General features: G+C 46.3%; 1 protein-coding gene across 1 annotated transcript; it reads left to right on the top strand.

Annotated features, from left to right (window-relative positions):
- The first annotated feature begins 3,173 nt into the window (after positions 1 to 3,173).
- On the top strand, positions 3,174 to 18,397 carry NAA40 (N-alpha-acetyltransferase 40, NatD catalytic subunit). Its single transcript, XM_083477852.1, has 8 exons — positions 3,174 to 3,411; positions 7,505 to 7,600; positions 8,225 to 8,277; positions 8,508 to 8,603; positions 9,269 to 9,427; positions 11,405 to 11,488; positions 12,999 to 13,076; positions 14,178 to 18,397. Exons 1-8 carry the CDS (start codon positions 3,406 to 3,408, stop codon positions 14,317 to 14,319), a joined length of 714 nt encoding a protein of 237 aa, XP_083333978.1. The 5' UTR covers positions 3,174 to 3,405; the 3' UTR covers positions 14,320 to 18,397.
- Positions 18,398 to 18,658: the final 261 nt, after the last annotated feature.

Genomic DNA, 18,658 nt, shown 5'->3' with positions numbered 1-18,658 from the left:
TACAGTGGCCCGTGAGATGCCTCTGGGCAGCCCACTAGGAGCACATGAAGGCAACACTGCCTTTCTCTCTCATTCGTACCTCCCAGCAGAAGCTCCTTATTTAAAGGTATTATATACTGCCTCTAAACAAGGATTCAATTTAGCCATTATGGCCAATTCCCATTTGTAGGCAACGACCAGCAGCGCATATTACGGCAGTGAATTCCATATGTTAATTATGAATCATTGTGATGTGCTTTATTTCATCTCTGCTGAATCTATTGCCAGACATTCCATCTGATGAGAAACTGAAAATATTAACTGAAAATCCTGCACTGCATGACTAAATTTCTTATTGCTTTCTTCCCCCACACCCTTCCCTCTCAAATCTACTCTGGAGGGTCCCCCAACTCCACTGAGCAGACTTTGAGGGAGATGGGGGACTGTGACAGTCTCATTGCACAATTGAAATCCTTGTATATATTGGATAAAGCCCTTTTCCGATTAGTAATATTTAGGTAAGAAATTCAATTTGCATGTAGAATATATATTGATAAGAGTTTAATTACTTCTTTGTGCATTTGTAGTATAATAACCTGTATCCAGTGCTTTTTTTCAGGGGAGACACAGGGGTATGCATTTTGCAAATCTAAGTCTCATTAAAGGTAGAGGGACCCCTGACCATTAGGTCCAGTCGTGGCCAACTCTGGGGTTGCAGTGCTCATCTCGCTTTATTGGTCGAGGGAGCCGGCATACAGCTTCCGGGTCATGTGGCAAGCATGACAAAGCTGCTTCTGGTGAACCAGAGCAGCACACGGAAACGCCATTTACCTTCCTGCCGGAGCGGTACCTATTTATCTACTTGCACTTTGACATGCTTTCGAACTGCTAGGTTGGCAGGAGCAAGGACCGAACAACGGGAGCTCACCCCGTTGCGGGGATTCGAACCGCCAACCTTCTGATCGGCAGGCCCTAGGCTCTGTGGTTTAACCCACAGTGCCACCCGCGTCCCTTGGTCTCATTGAGGGGCAGTATTTCAATATAAGTAGGAAAATGAGAGTACCCCTAAACATTTTTTTTTAGGGGAAAAAAGCACTGCCTGTATAGTATCTGCTTCTAGGATATACTGTAAATAAAAATTAAGTTGAAAATGTCAGGAGCAGTCATTTTAAGCATTTAATCATGCCAAATATTGAAAGATGGATAAGCTGGCAGTAGGGAGCATTACAAAAGTTTATTTTATGGGATACTAGCAGCTCTGTATCTGGTACTGCTCAGGAATTCTAAGAAATCAAAAAATCAGTGAAGTTTTTTAATTGGTTGTTAGAATCAGTGGTTTTGAAAAGTTCAGTCCACTATCTTGATTCAAAAGCATGTCTATTCAGAAGGAAAAACCCTGTTGCGAATAGGACTGCTGCCTAATTTCCCATGTGTGTGTTGCCTTTGCATAGCAATTACTGTTTGTTCTTTATTGATTTTAAATTATGAACCACTATGGGTTGATTGGGCAGTATAAAAATGCCTAAATAAATATTTCCACATTTAATATAGCATTTTTAATGGCTGACCTATGTTCTTCACTATGTTTTAAAATCTATTTTTGTTGTATATTGCTGTAATTTTATTCTCCCCCTCTCCATGTTAGTTTAAGCTGCTTCAGGTTACAGATTCCGCTAACCCAGAAATAGTACTTCGGGTTAAGAACTTTGCTTCAAGATGAGAACAGAAATTGTGTTCCGGTGGCGCAGCAGCAGCGGGAGTCCCCATTAGCTAAAGTGGTGCTTCAGATTAAGAACAGTTTCAGGTTAAGAACGGACCTCCAGAACGAATTACCGTATTTTTCGCACCATAGGGCGCACCGCACCATAGGGCGCACCCAGTTTTTTGGGGGGGAAATAAAGGGGAAAAAATTATTTTCCCCCCCAGGCGCGGGGACCCCAGCCCCCAAACAGGCAGCTCTCTGCAAGCCGTGGGAGCGCTCCCGCTGCTTGCAGAGAGGTCCGCGAAGCCTGGGCGCGCTGCTCTCAGCGCGCGTAGGCTTCGGCATGCTGGCAGCTCTCCGCAAGCAGCGGGAGCGCTCCCGCTGCTTGCGGAGAAGTCCGCGAAGCCTGGGCGCGCTGATCTCAGCGCGCGCAGGCTTCAACATGCAGGCAAGTCTCCGCAAGCAGCGGTACCTCGTGGATGGCGCTGTGGGTAAAACCTCAGTGCGTAGGGCTTGCCGATCGTATGGTCGGCGGTTCAAATCCCCGCGGCGGGGTGAGCTCCCATCTTTCGGTCCCAGCTCCTGCCCACCTAGCAGTTCGAAAGCACCCCTAAGTGCAAGTAGATAAATAAGTACCGCTTTATAGCGGGAAGGTAAACTGCGTTTCCGTGTGCTGCGCTGGTGCTGGCTTGCCAGAGCAGCTTCGTCACGCTGGCCACGTGACCCGGAAGTGTCTCTGGACAGCGCTGGCCCCCGGCCTCTTAAGTGGCATGGGCGCACAACCCTAGAGTTGGACACGACTGGCCCGTACGGGCAGGGGTACCTTTACCTTTACCACTGTACTGGAAAAGTGGGGTATATTTTAATTCAATTGGATTATTTAATCTCTTAACTGAGCCACACAGCTCATTATTTGGTACTTTTAAAAGTATAGGCTCTTTTTTAAGTACAGTACATATTGGAGATTTAAATAATTATAAATAATTAGCTAATGTTTTAATCATATTCAGAATGGTGTCCCGCTTTTTATTGTGCTAGTCACGATGACTGGCGGTGGCCTTTTCATATACGGATTTGGATTTTTAATTGTTCTTTTTTTAAAAAAAAGGGAAAAGTAGTTAGAGCTGAAAAGCAAGGGCTATTATGAGGAGAAATCTGTTGAGGCACAGCAAAGTCATCCATCTCCCCTCTCACTGAGGTAAAACAGCCGTCTCTCTCAATAGCCAATCAGCGCGGAAGAAACTTCGCCTCAACGGTCCCCCCCAAAGCGCGAGACCGGCGACCGAAGATTGAACCGGGGCACTCCGAGAGCTACACGGCGCACGCGCCATCCTCTCCCTCTCATAAAGGTCTTCCACACTTTCCCGCCTTTCCTCCGCTTTAAATTCTCCTCTTCCCTCCCCGCCTTCTGAAGCTTAGGCCACCAACCCCTCTTCGGCGCACGCGCTCCGGAAGCCCCTTTACCCCTACCTTCCGCCCTCTTCACTACCCACTTTCCGAGCCACGCGTGCGCAGCCACGCCCCTCCCCGCTCTCCTTTAGATGCATCCCACCTCCACGCTGTGCGTCAGGTGCTGTTTGGTTGTCTCTTTCTTCCCCGCCGTTTGGGGCACTGCGCAGGCGCAGTAGGGGAATAACACCCCCCCGCCTCTTATCATATTCGCCCCCCCCCGGCTTTACGGATATCTTGAGGAGACTGTAGGGGGGCTCGTTGTCGTCATCGCCATGGGAGTGAGTAAGGCCTAGATTCCTCCCGGGGTGGGTGGGGGAGCGGGAAGGGAAGGGGGGGTCAAGATTTTTTTGGGGGGTGAAATGGGGGGGCGCTATTCTGTGGGTGGAAAGTTTTGTGTTGGGTAGGGAGAAAAAATAAAGGGGAAATCCGGAGGCGGGGTCAGTGTGGGGGTACCAAAGGAATAATAACGGGGGGAGAGCTGGGGGCGTTAATGGGAAGTTTGCTGCTGGAAGAAGTGAGGGGCTTAGGGATTGGTATTTGAGATATTAAAGTAGTTCATGGAAAAATGAGTGGGGCGGGGGTTCCTGACCCCCCCCCCTACAGGCAGGTTGGTAGTGGTAGGATTAGGAGACTTGGGGAGGGGGACGCCAAGTTTAGAGGAAGGAAAGTAAATGGGGGACACCTGTAGGCGTGTAATAAGGCAACTAAGGTTTAATGGGGGGCGAGGATTAAAATAGATGGTGGAAAGTGGGATAAATTGATGGTATTGGTGGTATTAAAGTAATTTGAGAGGGGCAGGTATTAGGGGGGCGCTTTGAGTTAATGACACCCTAACACAGGCTGAGGGGTAAATCAGGGAGGGAAAGACTGGCTTGGAGAGGTGAAAGCAAGTTGGAGAAACATGTATTATGCAGGGGAAGATTTGGAGGAGGGGGGTGGTGGGGAGAAAAGAAAATTTGATGTGGGCAGGAAAATGAAAAAGTAAGAGGGAAATCCAGGGTGCAGGAGAGAGGAGGAGGGGACAAGGGGTGTTAAGATAATGATGATGGGATTTGATGGCATGGGGTCAGGTTGTGGGGTTTTGAAATGGGAAGATATAAGAGGAGATAAAAAGTTTTGTATTGGAAGGAGGTGTGAATGGAGTTAGGGCTGTGGTGGACGGGTGTGTTTTAGGCCACTTTATCAACCTGGTGCCTTCCAACTGTTTTGGACTACAACACCCATCAGACATGCTGGCTTGACTGATAGCACTTGAGAGTGCAAAACAGAGGGGGAAGCCTGGTTTGAAGTAGGGTTTAGGATGGGGGGCGGAGATATGTGGCCTTGGTGGGCTCAGTTTACAGGGAGGAAGTAATGGATAATCGCAGAACTGAAAAGGTTAAATATTTGGAAGGTTAGGCTCAATTGTCCTGGGCAGAAATATTTGGGATGGAAGAACAATAGTGGGGGTTGTCAGGCAGTTCAGCCCTATGACAATGCCCACATTCTTTTAAATCACATTTACTTTTTATTTGAAGAGGTTTTTCTGTTCAAAGCAGAACAAATAATCATTCTCCATGGAGATCTGAAGAGACCACCCATGCTAATAAAAAGGATTTCCCTTTTAACCCAGTTCAGTCCTCACACCTTTGTGTACTTCTAAAATCTGGATGGCATTGGAGGTGCTTCAAGTTAGCAAATTGAAGCAGCTTTGGCATTTGTTTGCTTTGCTGATAGGAATGGTTTTTCTTTCCCTTTCTATAGCTGGATGATCCTAGGTGTCTGGAACTCAGGGGCAGGGTGGGCTATATGTTACCCATGAAGCATCAGTATTATTTTTAGAAATCTAAATCAGTTTTTTAGATGCCAAGTGTTGGCAGGTGTACTTTGTCATTGTAGGAGAAGCTGCAGTTATTGGAATTCTCCTAGCCTGCTCAGCCCTTAAAGGTACAAGCACCTTCTCTCAAAACGTGTCATAGGTCAAGCTTGTCAGTCACCACTTGCCTGTTTCCCAGGGGTGCGCAAGAACTGCCTTCAGACAGCTTGACACAAACACTTCCATTAACTGGAAGAAGCCTATTTACCTTTCTTGCTGTTGATGTGCCACAAATAACATTTAACAATATGTCATTCACATACTTACACTGCAAGGCAGAAGCAGTCAAAGAAGGGTTCATAAAATTATCTCTTCCAAGCAATCTAAAGAACCCCAACGTCCAACATAACAGAGTAGCACCTGCAAGGGAAAAATATATATCTATTGCAGGTGCATGCCTCTTCAGGCCAGGAGATACACACCATCTATCCTTTTTTATTGTTTTGGAAGTTGCTTCAGGTCTTGCTTGTGCCAGGAAGATGCAGGCACAGCATTCTGCTCCCATCTGCTGGCAGTCTTCCTGCCCCACATTCTCCCTGCTCCGACTGAACTAGCTTCTCAGCCAATTTCATGTCGGGGGTGGGGGGAGAAGGATGTCCTTGCTTGAACTTTAGCAAGGGTGGAAGGGTTGCATTGAGGTTAGGCGCATGTTTTTGGCTCAGAACCTCTGCTATTCACTGACTCACCAGCCTGGCAAAACTTAACAACACTTCATAAGCGAGTGTTTCTTTTTCTTCCTTTTTTCAAAAAATGGTGATTGTATCCAGTGTTAGTCCTATTTAGAGTAGACATAATAATAATAATAATAATAATAATAATAATAATAATAATAATAATAAATTTATTATTTATACCCCACCCATCTGGCTGGGCTTCCCCAGCCACTCTGGGTGGCTTCCAAAAAAATATTAAAATACTGTAATACATCAAACATTAAAAGCTTCCCTAAACAGGGCTGACTTCAGATGTCTTCTAAAAGTCTGGTAATTGTTGTTCTCTTTGACATCTGGTGGGAGGGCGTTCCACAGGGAGGGCGCCACTACCGAAAAGGCCCTCTGCCTGGTTCCCTGTAACTTGGCTTCTCGCAATGAGGGAACCGCCAGAAGGCCCTCGGTGCTGGACCTCAGTGTCCGGGTAGAACGATGGGGGTGGAGACGCTCCTTCAGATATACTAAAATTAATGAATATAAGGTAAGTCGTTAACTTCAATGGATCTATTCTGAGCTGGACTAGCACTGGACACAACTCGGTATTTCCAAGTCAGATTTGAACTGGCTCTTGGGACTGTAGGTGGAAAAACAAATGTAGGATAGAAAGTTGTTTCTCTAGGAAGCCTGGGTTCCTGTCTCTTTAGCACAAGAGGAGGCTGCATGCCCTGCAGATTTTGCTTAGCTACAACTCCTATCATCTCTGACCGCTGGCTAGCCTGGTTGGGGCTGATGGAAGTTCTATTTCAAAGCCTCTAGAAGGTACCCCACTGGCTACCCTTGTTCTAGGGTTTGATGTTCCCTGTTGCTCTCAAAGCCTGCATCATAACCTCCTTACACTCACCCACACCCTGGACAGGAAAAATCGTGATATGAGAGGAGAAATGTGACAAATAAAAAAATCCTCTGTCACCCATGAGCTGCAAGTTCTTAGCATTTCCCTGTGTTCCCTAGCACTGCTCTTGCCAAAAGGGTGTTTTTGTTTGTTTGTTTGTTTGTTTGTTTGTTTGTGTAAGTGTGTATTTAAACCTGCAAGCTTTAATTGGCTGAAGTGGTCAATTAATCCACAAGGTTTAGTTGAAGCAGTGAGGGGCAATATTAATCAGTGGAGCTGCAAATTGAGAGTAAGCTCTCTGTTTTTATTTTGCTTTTTTGCTCTACTAGAAATAGCTTTCCCTGTTTGGCAGCATCATTTGGTTTGGCATAATCCTTAGGTTGCCAGTGTTTCATAGAACATAGGAGCCCTGGTAGCTGCCTTAAACTGAGCGAGACTATTCTGCCTGTCTCACTTAGTATTGTCTGCACCAGGAGTTCTCAAACTGGTCCACGAGCTTCATTTAAGTGGTCTGTGGAGTGTCTGTGGATTTGTAGTCAACGACAGAAACCACATGTGCATTGTGTTACATATTCACATTGCTTTGTAATAGTATTTCAATAGCTTATTATATCTTGCATTGTTTTACACTTCGGATTCTGTGGAATACAATAAAACACAATATATAAGAAATAAAAGAAGCAGTTAAAAATACACTGTGCTAGATGCTGTATGATTTTTTTATTGTATTTTTATTGCCACCAATAAAGTTGGGAACCACTGCTCTACGCTGACTGACAGTGTGGCTCTAGGATTACAGGCAGGAGTCTCTCCCAGCCCTAGAGAGCAGATGCTGGGAGATACCTGGAGAGGCTGTGGAGTGAACTTTTGTAGTCCGTGTAGGGGAAGCCACGCTTAAGGCTATATACTGAGTACAACTCGGCTGCATTTACATGTTGTGCCTTGTTCTAACATCTCAGCCCTTCTTCTTTCAGAGGAAATCAAGTAAAGGCAAGGAGAAGAAACAGAAACGACTGGAGGAGCGAGCAGCAAGGGATGCCATCTGTGCCAAGGTGGAAGCTGCAAATAAAGTGAGCTTTGTTTTCTCTTTCCCCTCGACATGGAGACTGCGCCTGGTATAGTGGCAATAGAGCAGCAGTTCCCTCCAGATAGTTTGGACTGCAGCTACCATCTTGCTTGACCATTGGTAATGCTGGCCAGGGCTGATGGGAGTTGTCCAAAACATTAGGAGTCCACCAGGTTGGGGAAGTCTGGAAGTTCAAAGCTTAGATTCAGGTTAGAGACCCAGGTTCAAATCCCCACTTGGTTGTGGAAGTTCCCTCAATGGCCTGGACCCAGTTTGCTTATTTTTGTGCAGCACCAGCCAATTAACACTGTCTGTCACTGCTGCCAAGATGTTGCTGCTGAATGTCAGAGACCACTGATTATAACTTATCCGCTGTTTGCTGTTCCAAAATTTCTTGGACAGTATATGCAAATAAACAGGATGAAGTTGTTTAAAAAACCCCCCAACTCCAAACACTTTCTCTCCTCCCCACTTGGAATTCACGGTGAGCTAAAAGCTAGAGAGAGAGCACTTTTCCCAAAGTGAACCCTTTAAATGTTAAAAGCCCCTGAAAAAGTATCTCTTTGCTTGACTGCACTGCGGACATCTATCTCTTCCTATCTTTAGTATGCTCTCTTTCTTTCCATAGTTGGGAGACCCCTTAGAAGCCTTCCCAGTGTTCAAGAAATATGACAGAAATGGGTGAGTAGAAGTTCTCTGCTCTTCATTTTTGAGGCTAGAGGGATTTGAACCCAGGTCTTCTTGGTCAAAGCGCTTGCTTTGAGACAGTGTGTGTGTGTGGAAAGCCATGAAACGCTTGCTGCTGCTCCATCTGGTATTGCATGCTTCTTGCTCCTGGGACTCAGCTACAAAGTGGACTTCTATTTATGCCTATTGAAACCTAATGGCTTCCGTTTCCTTTCTCTCTGCAGGTTAAACGTCTCCATTGACTGCAAACGAGTTTCCAGCTTGGACACGACCACACTCGACTGGGCTTTTGAACTAACCAAAACAAACATGCAGACCTTGTAAGGCCCAAGGGGGACACTCAGGGGTAGTGGGCGGCAGTGGGGAGCTATTGCCAGCTGTTGTGGGGATGTGCAAGAGCAGGGGGGATGACTCACTTTCTTTCCCATCCCCCAAAAGTCGTATCTCCGCTTAAAAAAAGAAGCATTGTGCTCCAGATATTAGAGAGCTACTGCAAGTCAGAATAGGCAATCCTGGGGTAGATGGATCAAGGGCTTGACTCAGTATTCTGTGTTTCAGAGATTCCCAACAGAGGCTGCTGTTTTGTTAGTAAGGATGATCAGTTTTTCACAATTTTTCTCTGTAAGGGATTCGAGGAAGAAAGAAAGTAGAACAGATTGCAGAGCCTATCAGGCAATTGCATTGCTAACTGTCACAGAGATCTTGCAATTGTCTTGCAAACCAGCTTCTTGCCCCCTCTGATGGCTAATAGAGTTGGGTCCGCTTTGCAGAGTTTGCTAGGTAGCCATCCAGAGGTGCTGCTCAAAGCCCAGGTGGAGAAGGGAAACGGGTCCCGAACGTGCTCCGGTACCCAAGAGATTCCCTCCCTCTCCTAGGCAGCAATGCAGGCTGCTTCTTATGGTGAGTACTATCTCCAGGTGGCTGAGCTCTCCCCTAAGGAGAGGGTGTGAAGCGATTGGTTTTTATGCTCTCTTCCTCTCCGCAGGTATGAGCAGAGCGAGTGGGGCTGGAAAGACCGGGAGAAACGAGATGAGATGTCAGATGACCGTGCTTGGTACCTAATCGCTCTGGATGACGGCTCCCTTCCCGTGGCTTTCTCACACTTCCGCTTTGATGTGGAGTGTGGGGATGAGGTCCTCTATTGGTACGTCTCCTGCTAGGCACGTTCATATTTATTTTCAGGACTCTTGGAGTGCCCTCAGATTCTGCACTTGGGGAGGGCCAGGTGGATCATAGCAGAGTGGAAGGATGCACACAAGTCAAACCTGCTACAAAATTTTGCAGGGTACAGGAAGAGGGATGTGGGAAGTGGAAGCTTATTGATATCCTGTATCAGCCCAGCTATATAATTGGGGACAGAAAGCTTCCTTTATTGTGTAAATCACTGCTGTTTCGATAACTAACACACAAAATGTAAGAATGGGTTTAGACACTAGGAGGGAATATGTTGTTTAGTTATTACTGCTTCCTTGCTCACATTAGTGAGATCAGCACAGTACCATCCCTTGCAGCTTAAACTTGGAAACTAAGACAAGATTGATTTAACTTCTTGAAACAATAATCCAGAATGCTTTAAAATGGACTGTATTTTCCCTGGAATTACCTACCCTTTTGTCCCCTCTTAAAATAACAATCGCACACACATTGTTTTGTGAAGAAATGAATGTAGTAATTAGTTACATAATCTAGGTTTCGAATCATCAGTTACAGTAGCAAGACCATCAGCAAAACTACCATCTGAGTTACAAAAGTACAAAATGTAAGTTCAAAAATGGTAAGTTCAGAGTTCAGACGTATGTGTGGCCAGCTTGGAAGCATAATGAAGAAAGAGGAGTCTGCCCCAAGGAGGAAGGAAGTACATAGTGTTACAGCTTCCTGTCAAAGGCAGACAAAGGAAGAAATCTCAGAGTTTTCTGTAGCAAATTTTACAGGAAAGCCCTGTGAGCCTCAGCTCCTTCATGTTCCCATCTGGCAAAGCACAAATTGTTGGGTTGACTGCAGTAATGTCCCACACAAAAAAAGTTAGTGTGAAGTGCTCTTGTTCAGTGCGCAGGCCAGCCATGCCCTCTTTCAGGTTGTTCCTTTCCATTCTGCACCTACCCATACAACATTCCTATATTCCTTGGCTACTTGATCCTCATTCAGCTGTTTGGGGATTTATTCATTTTAGTCTCTTAAGTTTTTGTCTCTAAAAAAACCCTTGGGTTTCCCTGAGGATGCTGTTAACTCCAATCTTGATATATACCATCCTTCTCCATGCTGCTTCCCTTCAGATGTTGTTGGACTACAGCTCCTATCACCCTACGTCACTTGTCACACTGGTTGGGCCTAGTGAGAGTTGTATTAAAAAATGCCTGGCGGTCATCTGGTTGTGGAAGACCATATGATGCATTCAGTCTCCATCATCTTCCAGCTTCAAGGATCAGGTAGCAGGTGACGGAAGACACCTTTCTCTGCCTTGGACAGCTTCTTCCAATCAGAGTAGGCAGTACTGGGCTAGATGGCCTACTCTGGTGTAGCCTTGCCTGGTATAAGACAGCTTCCTGTGTTCTGAACAGAAGCACATAAAGAACAGTTCTGCTGAATCAAGTCAGTGGCCCATCTAGTCCAGCCTCCTGTTCTCACAGTGGCCAGCTGGATGCCTATGGGAAGCCCACAAGCAGGACTCAAGCAACTTTCTGCCCTGTGGTTTCCAGAAACTGGTATTCAGAAAGATATTGCCTCCAACTATGGAGCATGGCCTTCAAAGCCTTATCTTCCATGAAAATCCACACAGATTTGTTGTTTGATTTATGTGTGTAAACTGCTGTGTTTATTCCAGGTGCAAAATCTGAAGGGCTGTGTTCTTGCAGCTGCCAAACTGGTGGAAGGGAAGGGGTGAACGCAACATTACAAATCAGTTGTGGCTTAAATAATCATTGTTTAGTGCTTATATAGTTCTATTTTCCTTTTACTCTGAGAGTTTGAAAGCCATTTGCATCCATTATGTCATATGGGGAAAGACAGAATGGGGGTGGGGGTGGAATTTTGCAGCTCAGGGCAGCAAGGTTTGCGGGGGGATTTCAAGGCCTGGGTGTTCTTTAATTGCATGTTGAAGCTCACCCTTTCCTCAACCCCTCAGCTACGAAGTACAGCTGGAAAGCAAAGTGAGAAGGAAAGGTCTTGGCAAATTTCTCATACAGATCCTACAGCTCGTGGCGAACAGGTAAGTGCACTATTTTTTCCTCTTCCTCTGAATTACAATTCTCTCTAGCTGTCTGAAGCTGCAGTCCTAAACATGCCCACTTGGAGTCGCTAATCTCTCCCCATTAAAAAACCCCTAACAAACCCTGAATATCTTGATACCAAGGATTAACATATAATGGCCTGAGTTGCATGGCCACCCTAACTATGGATTACCAGGTTCGTGCAAGCATGCAGGTTTCCAGACATAAGCTTGCTGCTGCTGCTTTGCTTGTTCCTGCTCTTTTTTACTGCCACTCCAAGGTTTGGCTTAGTGTGTTATCTGAACTGGGACTCAAGCTTAGTGAGAGGAGAGAGCTTAACCTTGAGCTGTTGCCAGGGTTTGTGCTCAAAATGACTGGGGAGAAGAAAAGCAGCTGCACAGTTCCTGGTAAGCCACGGTTTGAACTTGCTGTGCTGTTGTCTGAACCAGGCCAGTGTGAATTCAGATGGTTCTGTTTTTAACCTCTTAACCATATCCAGCTAAATTCTACCCAGCTGAAATTCATGATCCTAAATTACTCCTGTCTATTAACTTCAGGGGGTCTGCTCTGTGTAGAACTAGCGTTGTATACAACCCTCTGCATGTTGTATGTATCAAATTAGGCATTTTTATTTTGCTTGCATTAAAATAAAAAGCACACGGCAACGAATTTAGTGTGGACCAGAACTGGAGCCTTCTGAAGACCTTGGGTGATGAAATTCCTCAGCAGCACCCTTCCCTAAATCTTCAACAATCCCTTCTGACACCTTTTTGAGCTTCCTTTGGTAGTTGTAAAGACTAGTGTTGGGATAGGGAAACCTGTGGCCCTCCAAATGTTGCTGGACTCCAGCTCCCATCAGCCCCATCAGAGATTATGGGAGTTGGAGTTCAACAACATCTGCAGGACCACAGATTTCCCATCCCTAGGCTACAATCTCGCTTTACTATAATCATCGGCATCATCTGATTTGCACATAACAGGTGTGTGAGCGCGCAAGATAATTGCTCCCAGATGAACGTGCAGCTATAAACTGCTGTCGTGCTAGCTATCTTGCTGTGCTCTTTGAAAATGTCTGGATTTTAAAATCTAGGGTTGTATCCAGTGAAGTCCTACTGTGAGTAGGCACACTGAAATGAGTAAACCAAAGTTGATCAAGTCCATTCTTTTGAATAAGCCCTACTCAGAGTAAACCATCATTGGGTACAGTCATTAGATTATGCTCTTGGTTTTAGTTAGTACTGTGTTAGCTCTGCTAAAACTTGGCAGTTGTCTGGAGGATCCAATTCTATACCAAATGCACTTCCAAACTTTGGGTTAAGAGAAGATGGCCATCCCCCAATATACTGACACGTGTGTGTATTTATTTAATAATTTCAATTTTTACATGGGATTGGAACTAATTTAAATTAGACTACTGTGAAAGTGCAAGGAGCTTTGTTTTGCTTTTGCTTTTGCTTTTTTTCTTGTGACCTCATACCATGCTGACCTTGTCTTCTCCCTGGCTCTTAGTACACAGATGAAGAAAGTCATGTTAACAGTATTTAAACACAATCATGGGGCCTACCAGTTCTTCAGAGAAGCGTTACAGTAAGACTTCATTTACTTCTTTTTTGCTCACCTGAAGTAGAGACCAGAAGAAGATGGGTTTGGGGAGATGCCCCTCTCCTACCCTTGTGATAGTTGGTTTTTTGACTCTCTTTGGCCAGGGATGGGGAGCATGTGGTCCTTCAGATGTTCCTGGACTCATCATCCCTGACCTCTGGGCATGCTGGCTGGGGTTGATGGGAGTTGGAGTCCAACAAAATGTAGAGGGCCAGTGGTTCCCTGTCCCTCTCTGAGCAAAGGGCACAGAGCCCTTTTCAGAACAATATTCCTTGATAGCTAACCTTCTGGGAGACCACATGCCGGAGGTGGGTGGGGCCAAAGCAAAGTGGGTGTGCCCATATATATCCTATACATCCACACACCTAGTCCTTCCCTTCCCAGCTACAGTCTCCAGGCAGATCATCCATTTTTCCTGCTTCCTTTCCTCCTTCAACAATGGAAAGAAAGCTCCCACTGGTTCCAGTAGAAGGCTCCCCCCCCCCCCGGTCTAATTGCTGGGTGTAGATGAGACCAGGAGAGGAGGCCTTGCAGGTCCGAGGTTCCCCACACCTTTGTTAGGCCAAGGGCAGCAGGCACTGTTCAACAACAGCACAAACTACCAAATAACTCCAGCTTCCCACAAGATATTGTGATGGCCTGGACCAACTTGGAAAGCTTTGAAACAAGACTAGAGCAATTCATGGAATAAGAGCAATTCATGGAATATAAGGCTATTAGTCACAGTCTTCCCTCCACTGTCAGAGGTATGCCTATGAAAATCTTTTGTTGGGGACCACAAGTGGGGAGAGTTGCTGCTGTTCTCTGATCCTGATCCTGCTTGGCTACTGTAAAACAAGGATCCTGGGCCTTTGGTCTGGTCAGCAGGGCTTTCCTCACATGTTTTGTTTTCTTCTGATGCTGCCCTGTTTCTACAAATAGACTCTTCATGCAATCAGTAGCTTGTGGAGACCACGCCAAGGGGCCAGGCCAGCTCCAGTTGCACAGATGTGGCTGCATTTTAAGCATTGATGCAAATGCCACCTGACACTTTTCTCTATCTCCTCTCCTCCTCCTCCTTCACCACCACCACTTCTGCCCCTGCAGGTTTGAAATCGATGATACCTCACCCAGCATGTCTGGCTGCTGCGGGGATGACTGCTCTTACGAGATCCTCAGCCGGAGAACAAAGTTTGGCGAGAGCCAGCACGCTCACCTGGGTGGTCACTGCGGAGGCTGCTGCCATTGAGGTTGTCCTTCACTCCTGAGAAAGAACCCGGCTCTCTCCACACAACCCTGCCTTTCTCTTTGGTTTCCATTGCCTGATCCTGCCCCCCACCTCCCCACTTCCTCCATTTCTTGGTACACCCCCAAGCCAGGACAAACAAGACTCCTTTATTGCATCCTGAATCCCAGGATGGAAGATCTTCCTCCGTACGGGAGGCTCTGGGAACCAAAGTCATGCCTAAGTCTCAGACCTAGTGCTAGATCTTGCATACTTACAGTCTTGATCCGAAGGCATGAATCTGGGCAGCAGGGTTTGCTTGCTTATTTGTTAAGCTCACACTGCTGCAGTGAAGAAATAGTTAAATCCCCAAGTGAATGGTGGGGATAGCTCTCTCCCTCCAAGCTGAAGAGGTGCAGGGAGTGAGTTTTACAGAATCCTTATTGGAGTAGCAGATCTAGAAACGTGACCTTTCCTCACCTGCATTGATCTGTGCCTCTCCTTTCTTCGGTTGTTACATTGGACTGCTGTTTTGCCACAAAACTGCAATGTGTATCAAATTGGATGTGGTCCCCTGCATGGGCTACCTGGGGAAACCTTGCCTGACTCCATCCTGTTGCTTGGATTTCTCCTGGGTGTATGTTGCAGCCACCTGTTGTTTTTTGGTTGATGGGGGGAGAGGGGAGGGGAGGAGAAAAGATTTGTACAGGTTTTAGAATCATACCCTGATTAATGTTCTGCATTGATCATGCCTGGAGCACTTCCCTTTTGTTTATACGTGGGGGGTGGGGGAAATATTGATGCAGATGTTCTGCTTCTGCAGTTTGCTGCTGGCAAGTCCCATATGGCTGTGTCCTTAGAGGACCTTAGAAGCCAAATCAAGCTATCAGTGACCTACACAGGTGACTTTCTGCGCACAGACAAACCACCTGGAGAAAACTTGCAAGAGTTCGAAGCAATGATATCTGAATCTGCTATTCCTGTGTCCAAAAGGCTGAGTTGAAGGAAGTGTGCAAGAGATTTATTTTTTTCAAATACTATTAACGTTTTTGTTTGGTCAGGGCCCTTCACCCTTTTTAGTCTTTGGGAAACAGGCAGCTCTGGCATTTCTGAATCCTGTGTAGCGGGGTGAGTAACCTGTGGCCCTCTAGCTGCTATTGGTTTCCAGCTCCCATCAGCCCCAGCCAGCATGGGCAGTGGTTGGGGAGGATGGGAACTGGAGCCCAAACACCCATCTTGAAAACTATAGGTTCCTCATCCCTGCTGTATATTATGAAGCGAGGATGTTCTGGTTTGGGTTTTTCTTTAAAGATGTTCTTGAATGCCTTGGCTTTGCATTGATGCTTCATCATCAGAAGGGACAGCCTTTGCCTTCAGTTAATTATCTTGAGTTGCCAGCTTTTTAACACAGTGTAGTGTCGTTTTCCCATCTTTATGTCTTGCTGTACAGAAATGACATCTTACTCCCGTCTTGCCTCAGTGAGGTGTGTTGGTGTGTACAAGCTTCATTTGAGGTGTTGAGAATTGACCAGCCAGGTCCTCCTGCTGCAACTGTCAATCACTGGCCTGGCCCTGCTCTTCCCACCAGGCTTCCTTAGCAATCGAGGCTGCAACATAGCAGCAGTTTTGGGAAGAGAGTGGCTGTTGGTTGCCAGGCAACCGCCAATAGCTTTCATGCGTCCCAAGTTCTGTCGTTTCATGCTGCACCAGGCCCTGCTGACAACTGCCTGGGTCGTATTTCCCAGTGTTGGTCCTCCTCTGCTGTAGCAATGCTGGTGGTGCAAGTGATCCATCCCATAACTCCCCTTTGCTCAAAATGGAGCCTCTTGCACCAGCTGCACAACCTCAGGACCTCACTTCTGTCTCAGGGTGTGCCTCTTTGCCTTTTTCTGGTTCCCTCTGAAGGGGTGCAAAATGGGTGCTCCTACTCTTGAGCCTTTAAATGCCTGAACTCGGGGTGGCCAGTGTGAGTGCCCCTCCCCCAGATGTTGCTGGACTCCACCTCCCATCAGCCACAGCCAGCATGACCTACAATCAGGGAGGATTATTCAGCAACATCTGGAGAACACCATGCTGGCTTTCCCTGGCCCCAAGCCTCTTTTTTAAGAATTAAAAATTGCCCTGCTACTTGAATTGCATCTTACCAAATGGAGAGGTTGCCAGTGGTTTTTCCTCTCTTGGAGATTGGATCGGACCCCCACAAGTTCATACTTAGATTTTTGTAGAAATGCATTGTCTACAGCCAAGGAGTGAGTTGCATGCAGGCTTTTGTGTGTGTGTGTGTGTGTGGATCATTCAGGCTGCAGAATCATTCAGGGCTGGAGCAGCGATGGCCAACGTTGTGAGCATCTGGGGATCAGATTTTCCAAGATTGATCTGCAGGCGGGGTACAAGTGGATCTTACCACTGTGTCTTCTCACCCCTGGCTGCAGAATTGACAGGGACAAGAGTGCCTGCATGGTGAGACAGACAGGCAAGCTGCAAGTCTCAGACTGTTTCTTAGTTTGCACCCCTTCTCCCTGGAGAAACTCGCTTTGCTTTCAGTTGTCAGCACTGGGGAAAGGCTCATGGACCAGTGATAACTTGAGAGCATTGCAAGCACTGCTTTCAGTCAGTCTAACAGGCATCTCCCTACCCCTTGCTGGAAGTGATGGAGACTCAGCCAGGAGACGTCTGCATGAGCTTGGTGCCCGTTCTGCAACCTCTCATTTATCAAGGGGCAGTTACAGCTACAGAATAGGCAGCAATGTGTCACAGACTCTATGGCAGGGACGAGGAGCATGTGGCCGTCTGGATTTGGTTGGACTCCAACTCCCAACAGCCCCAGGTATGCGTGGTCACTGGTCAGGGCTGGTGGGAGTTGTAGTCCAGTAACACATGGAGGACCTCAGATCCTGCTGTGCAACGGTTTTGGGATGTGGCACTGCCACTCATCACCTCCCAGGAAATGTGTGCCTTCTAGATACAAAGTGATGAAAAGGTGAAGTTGTGGCAGTGGGTCCAAATGCCGCCTGTGGGGGAGGATAGACCACTCAGGCAGGCTGGGCGCCCTAACTGAAGGGGCGCTCACTTTGCTGGGGGTAGCACACAATTTTGAGCACTTGCTGCTTCCAGAACACTTGGCTCCCCTGCGTGGGTTTGGCATGTCTTTCTCCCATGTGGCAGTCGGAGGCTCTTTAATGCACTCTCCGGTTTGTGCAGGAACATGCCGCCCTGGCCTAGGGCAACAAGAGACGCAGAATTCAGCCTTGTGTGGCTGTCTTTAATCTAATCTGCTCCATTGTGTGCAGGACCAAGGCAAAGAGAGCTATTCCGCTCCCCTCTCTTGGATGGGGCATTACTCATCTTAGCACTGTTCCCCCTGAAAGTTTGTGGAGTCAACTTCACTCTTTGGCATGACCATGTCATCCTGGTCTCACGTAATCACCTGTAGCAGGGTGTAGAAACAAATGGGCCTCATTTAACACAAAACAATCCCTTTTTTTGTTTAAAAAACAACCATGTTCCTTAGATAAGCCCCTCTGTTGCTTTTTTAAAAATTATTAACAAGGGAAAAGTTGCTATCGTGTTCATTTTTGTTTTGTTTGATATGCTAGGGACAGTCTCCGAAGCTTCTAGCTCTTTTGGACTTTTTGAACAGTAGATAAGCTAACAGTTCTCTGGATATTACCTCCCCATAGCAAAAATCCATTGATAATTGCAGTTTGCTATATTAACCTTTTGTTTTTGTTACCTTATACGTGGATCTCTTTCCGTATTCCAAAGTATCAAGAAAAGGTGGTTGAGTGTGGCTAACTCTCACTTGTATTTTTATTTTTCCCCCACCCCCAAAAAATCTGGCATGCTTTGTCATATTAAGTTGTAAACTCTGCACTGTATACTTCTATGTATCTAGTGTCCTTTTTGCCCCCTTCATTTGCCCTCTTTATTTTGTGGTTTTTTTGGGGGGGTTGTCCCCCCAAATGTTTTTAGAATAATTTTCTATGGTAATTACATTTCTTGGCAAATATTTTCACCAGAATCAAAGGGAACAAGCTGACTTTTTAATTTTGGTATTTGTTTTATTCATATGTTTGAAAATAAACATTTACTTCAGTCTCTAGCAGTGTGTGTTTCTCAAATGTCTCAAGTGTACAAATCCTGGGATGTTTGGAAGCAACCTGGCCCTTCCCCCTATGGTTTTTTAATAAGCGCTCATTAGTTCAACCATCTGAGCAGTTCCATCCTTTCCCAAGGATGAAAGGCCATTAAAGACCACTTGATTCCTTTATATTCCCCCTTGATCACTGTGATATTCAGGGAAGACTGTTGGTGGCTCAGATGCCCAGCTCAGAAGCTGTGCATTCAGTATTGTGCTCCCAAC

This window comes from Podarcis liolepis (assembly GCF_965112155.1).
Source record: "Podarcis liolepis genome assembly, chromosome: 15".
Lineage (NCBI taxonomy): Eukaryota > Metazoa > Chordata > Lepidosauria > Squamata > Lacertidae > Podarcis > Podarcis liolepis.
Note: the sequence above shows the minus strand (reverse complement) of the source record. Positions and strands in the feature narration are given on the sequence as shown.

Excerpts from the sequence above, each read along its gene's own strand:
- NAA40 (XM_083477852.1), top strand. Across the intron at positions 8,604-9,268 it reads AAAACAAACATGCAGACCTT|GTATGAGCAGAGCGAGTGGG; the intron begins GTAAGGCCCAAG and ends TCCTCTCCGCAG. Across the intron at positions 9,428-11,404 it reads GGGGATGAGGTCCTCTATTG|CTACGAAGTACAGCTGGAAA; the intron begins GTACGTCTCCTG and ends TCAACCCCTCAG.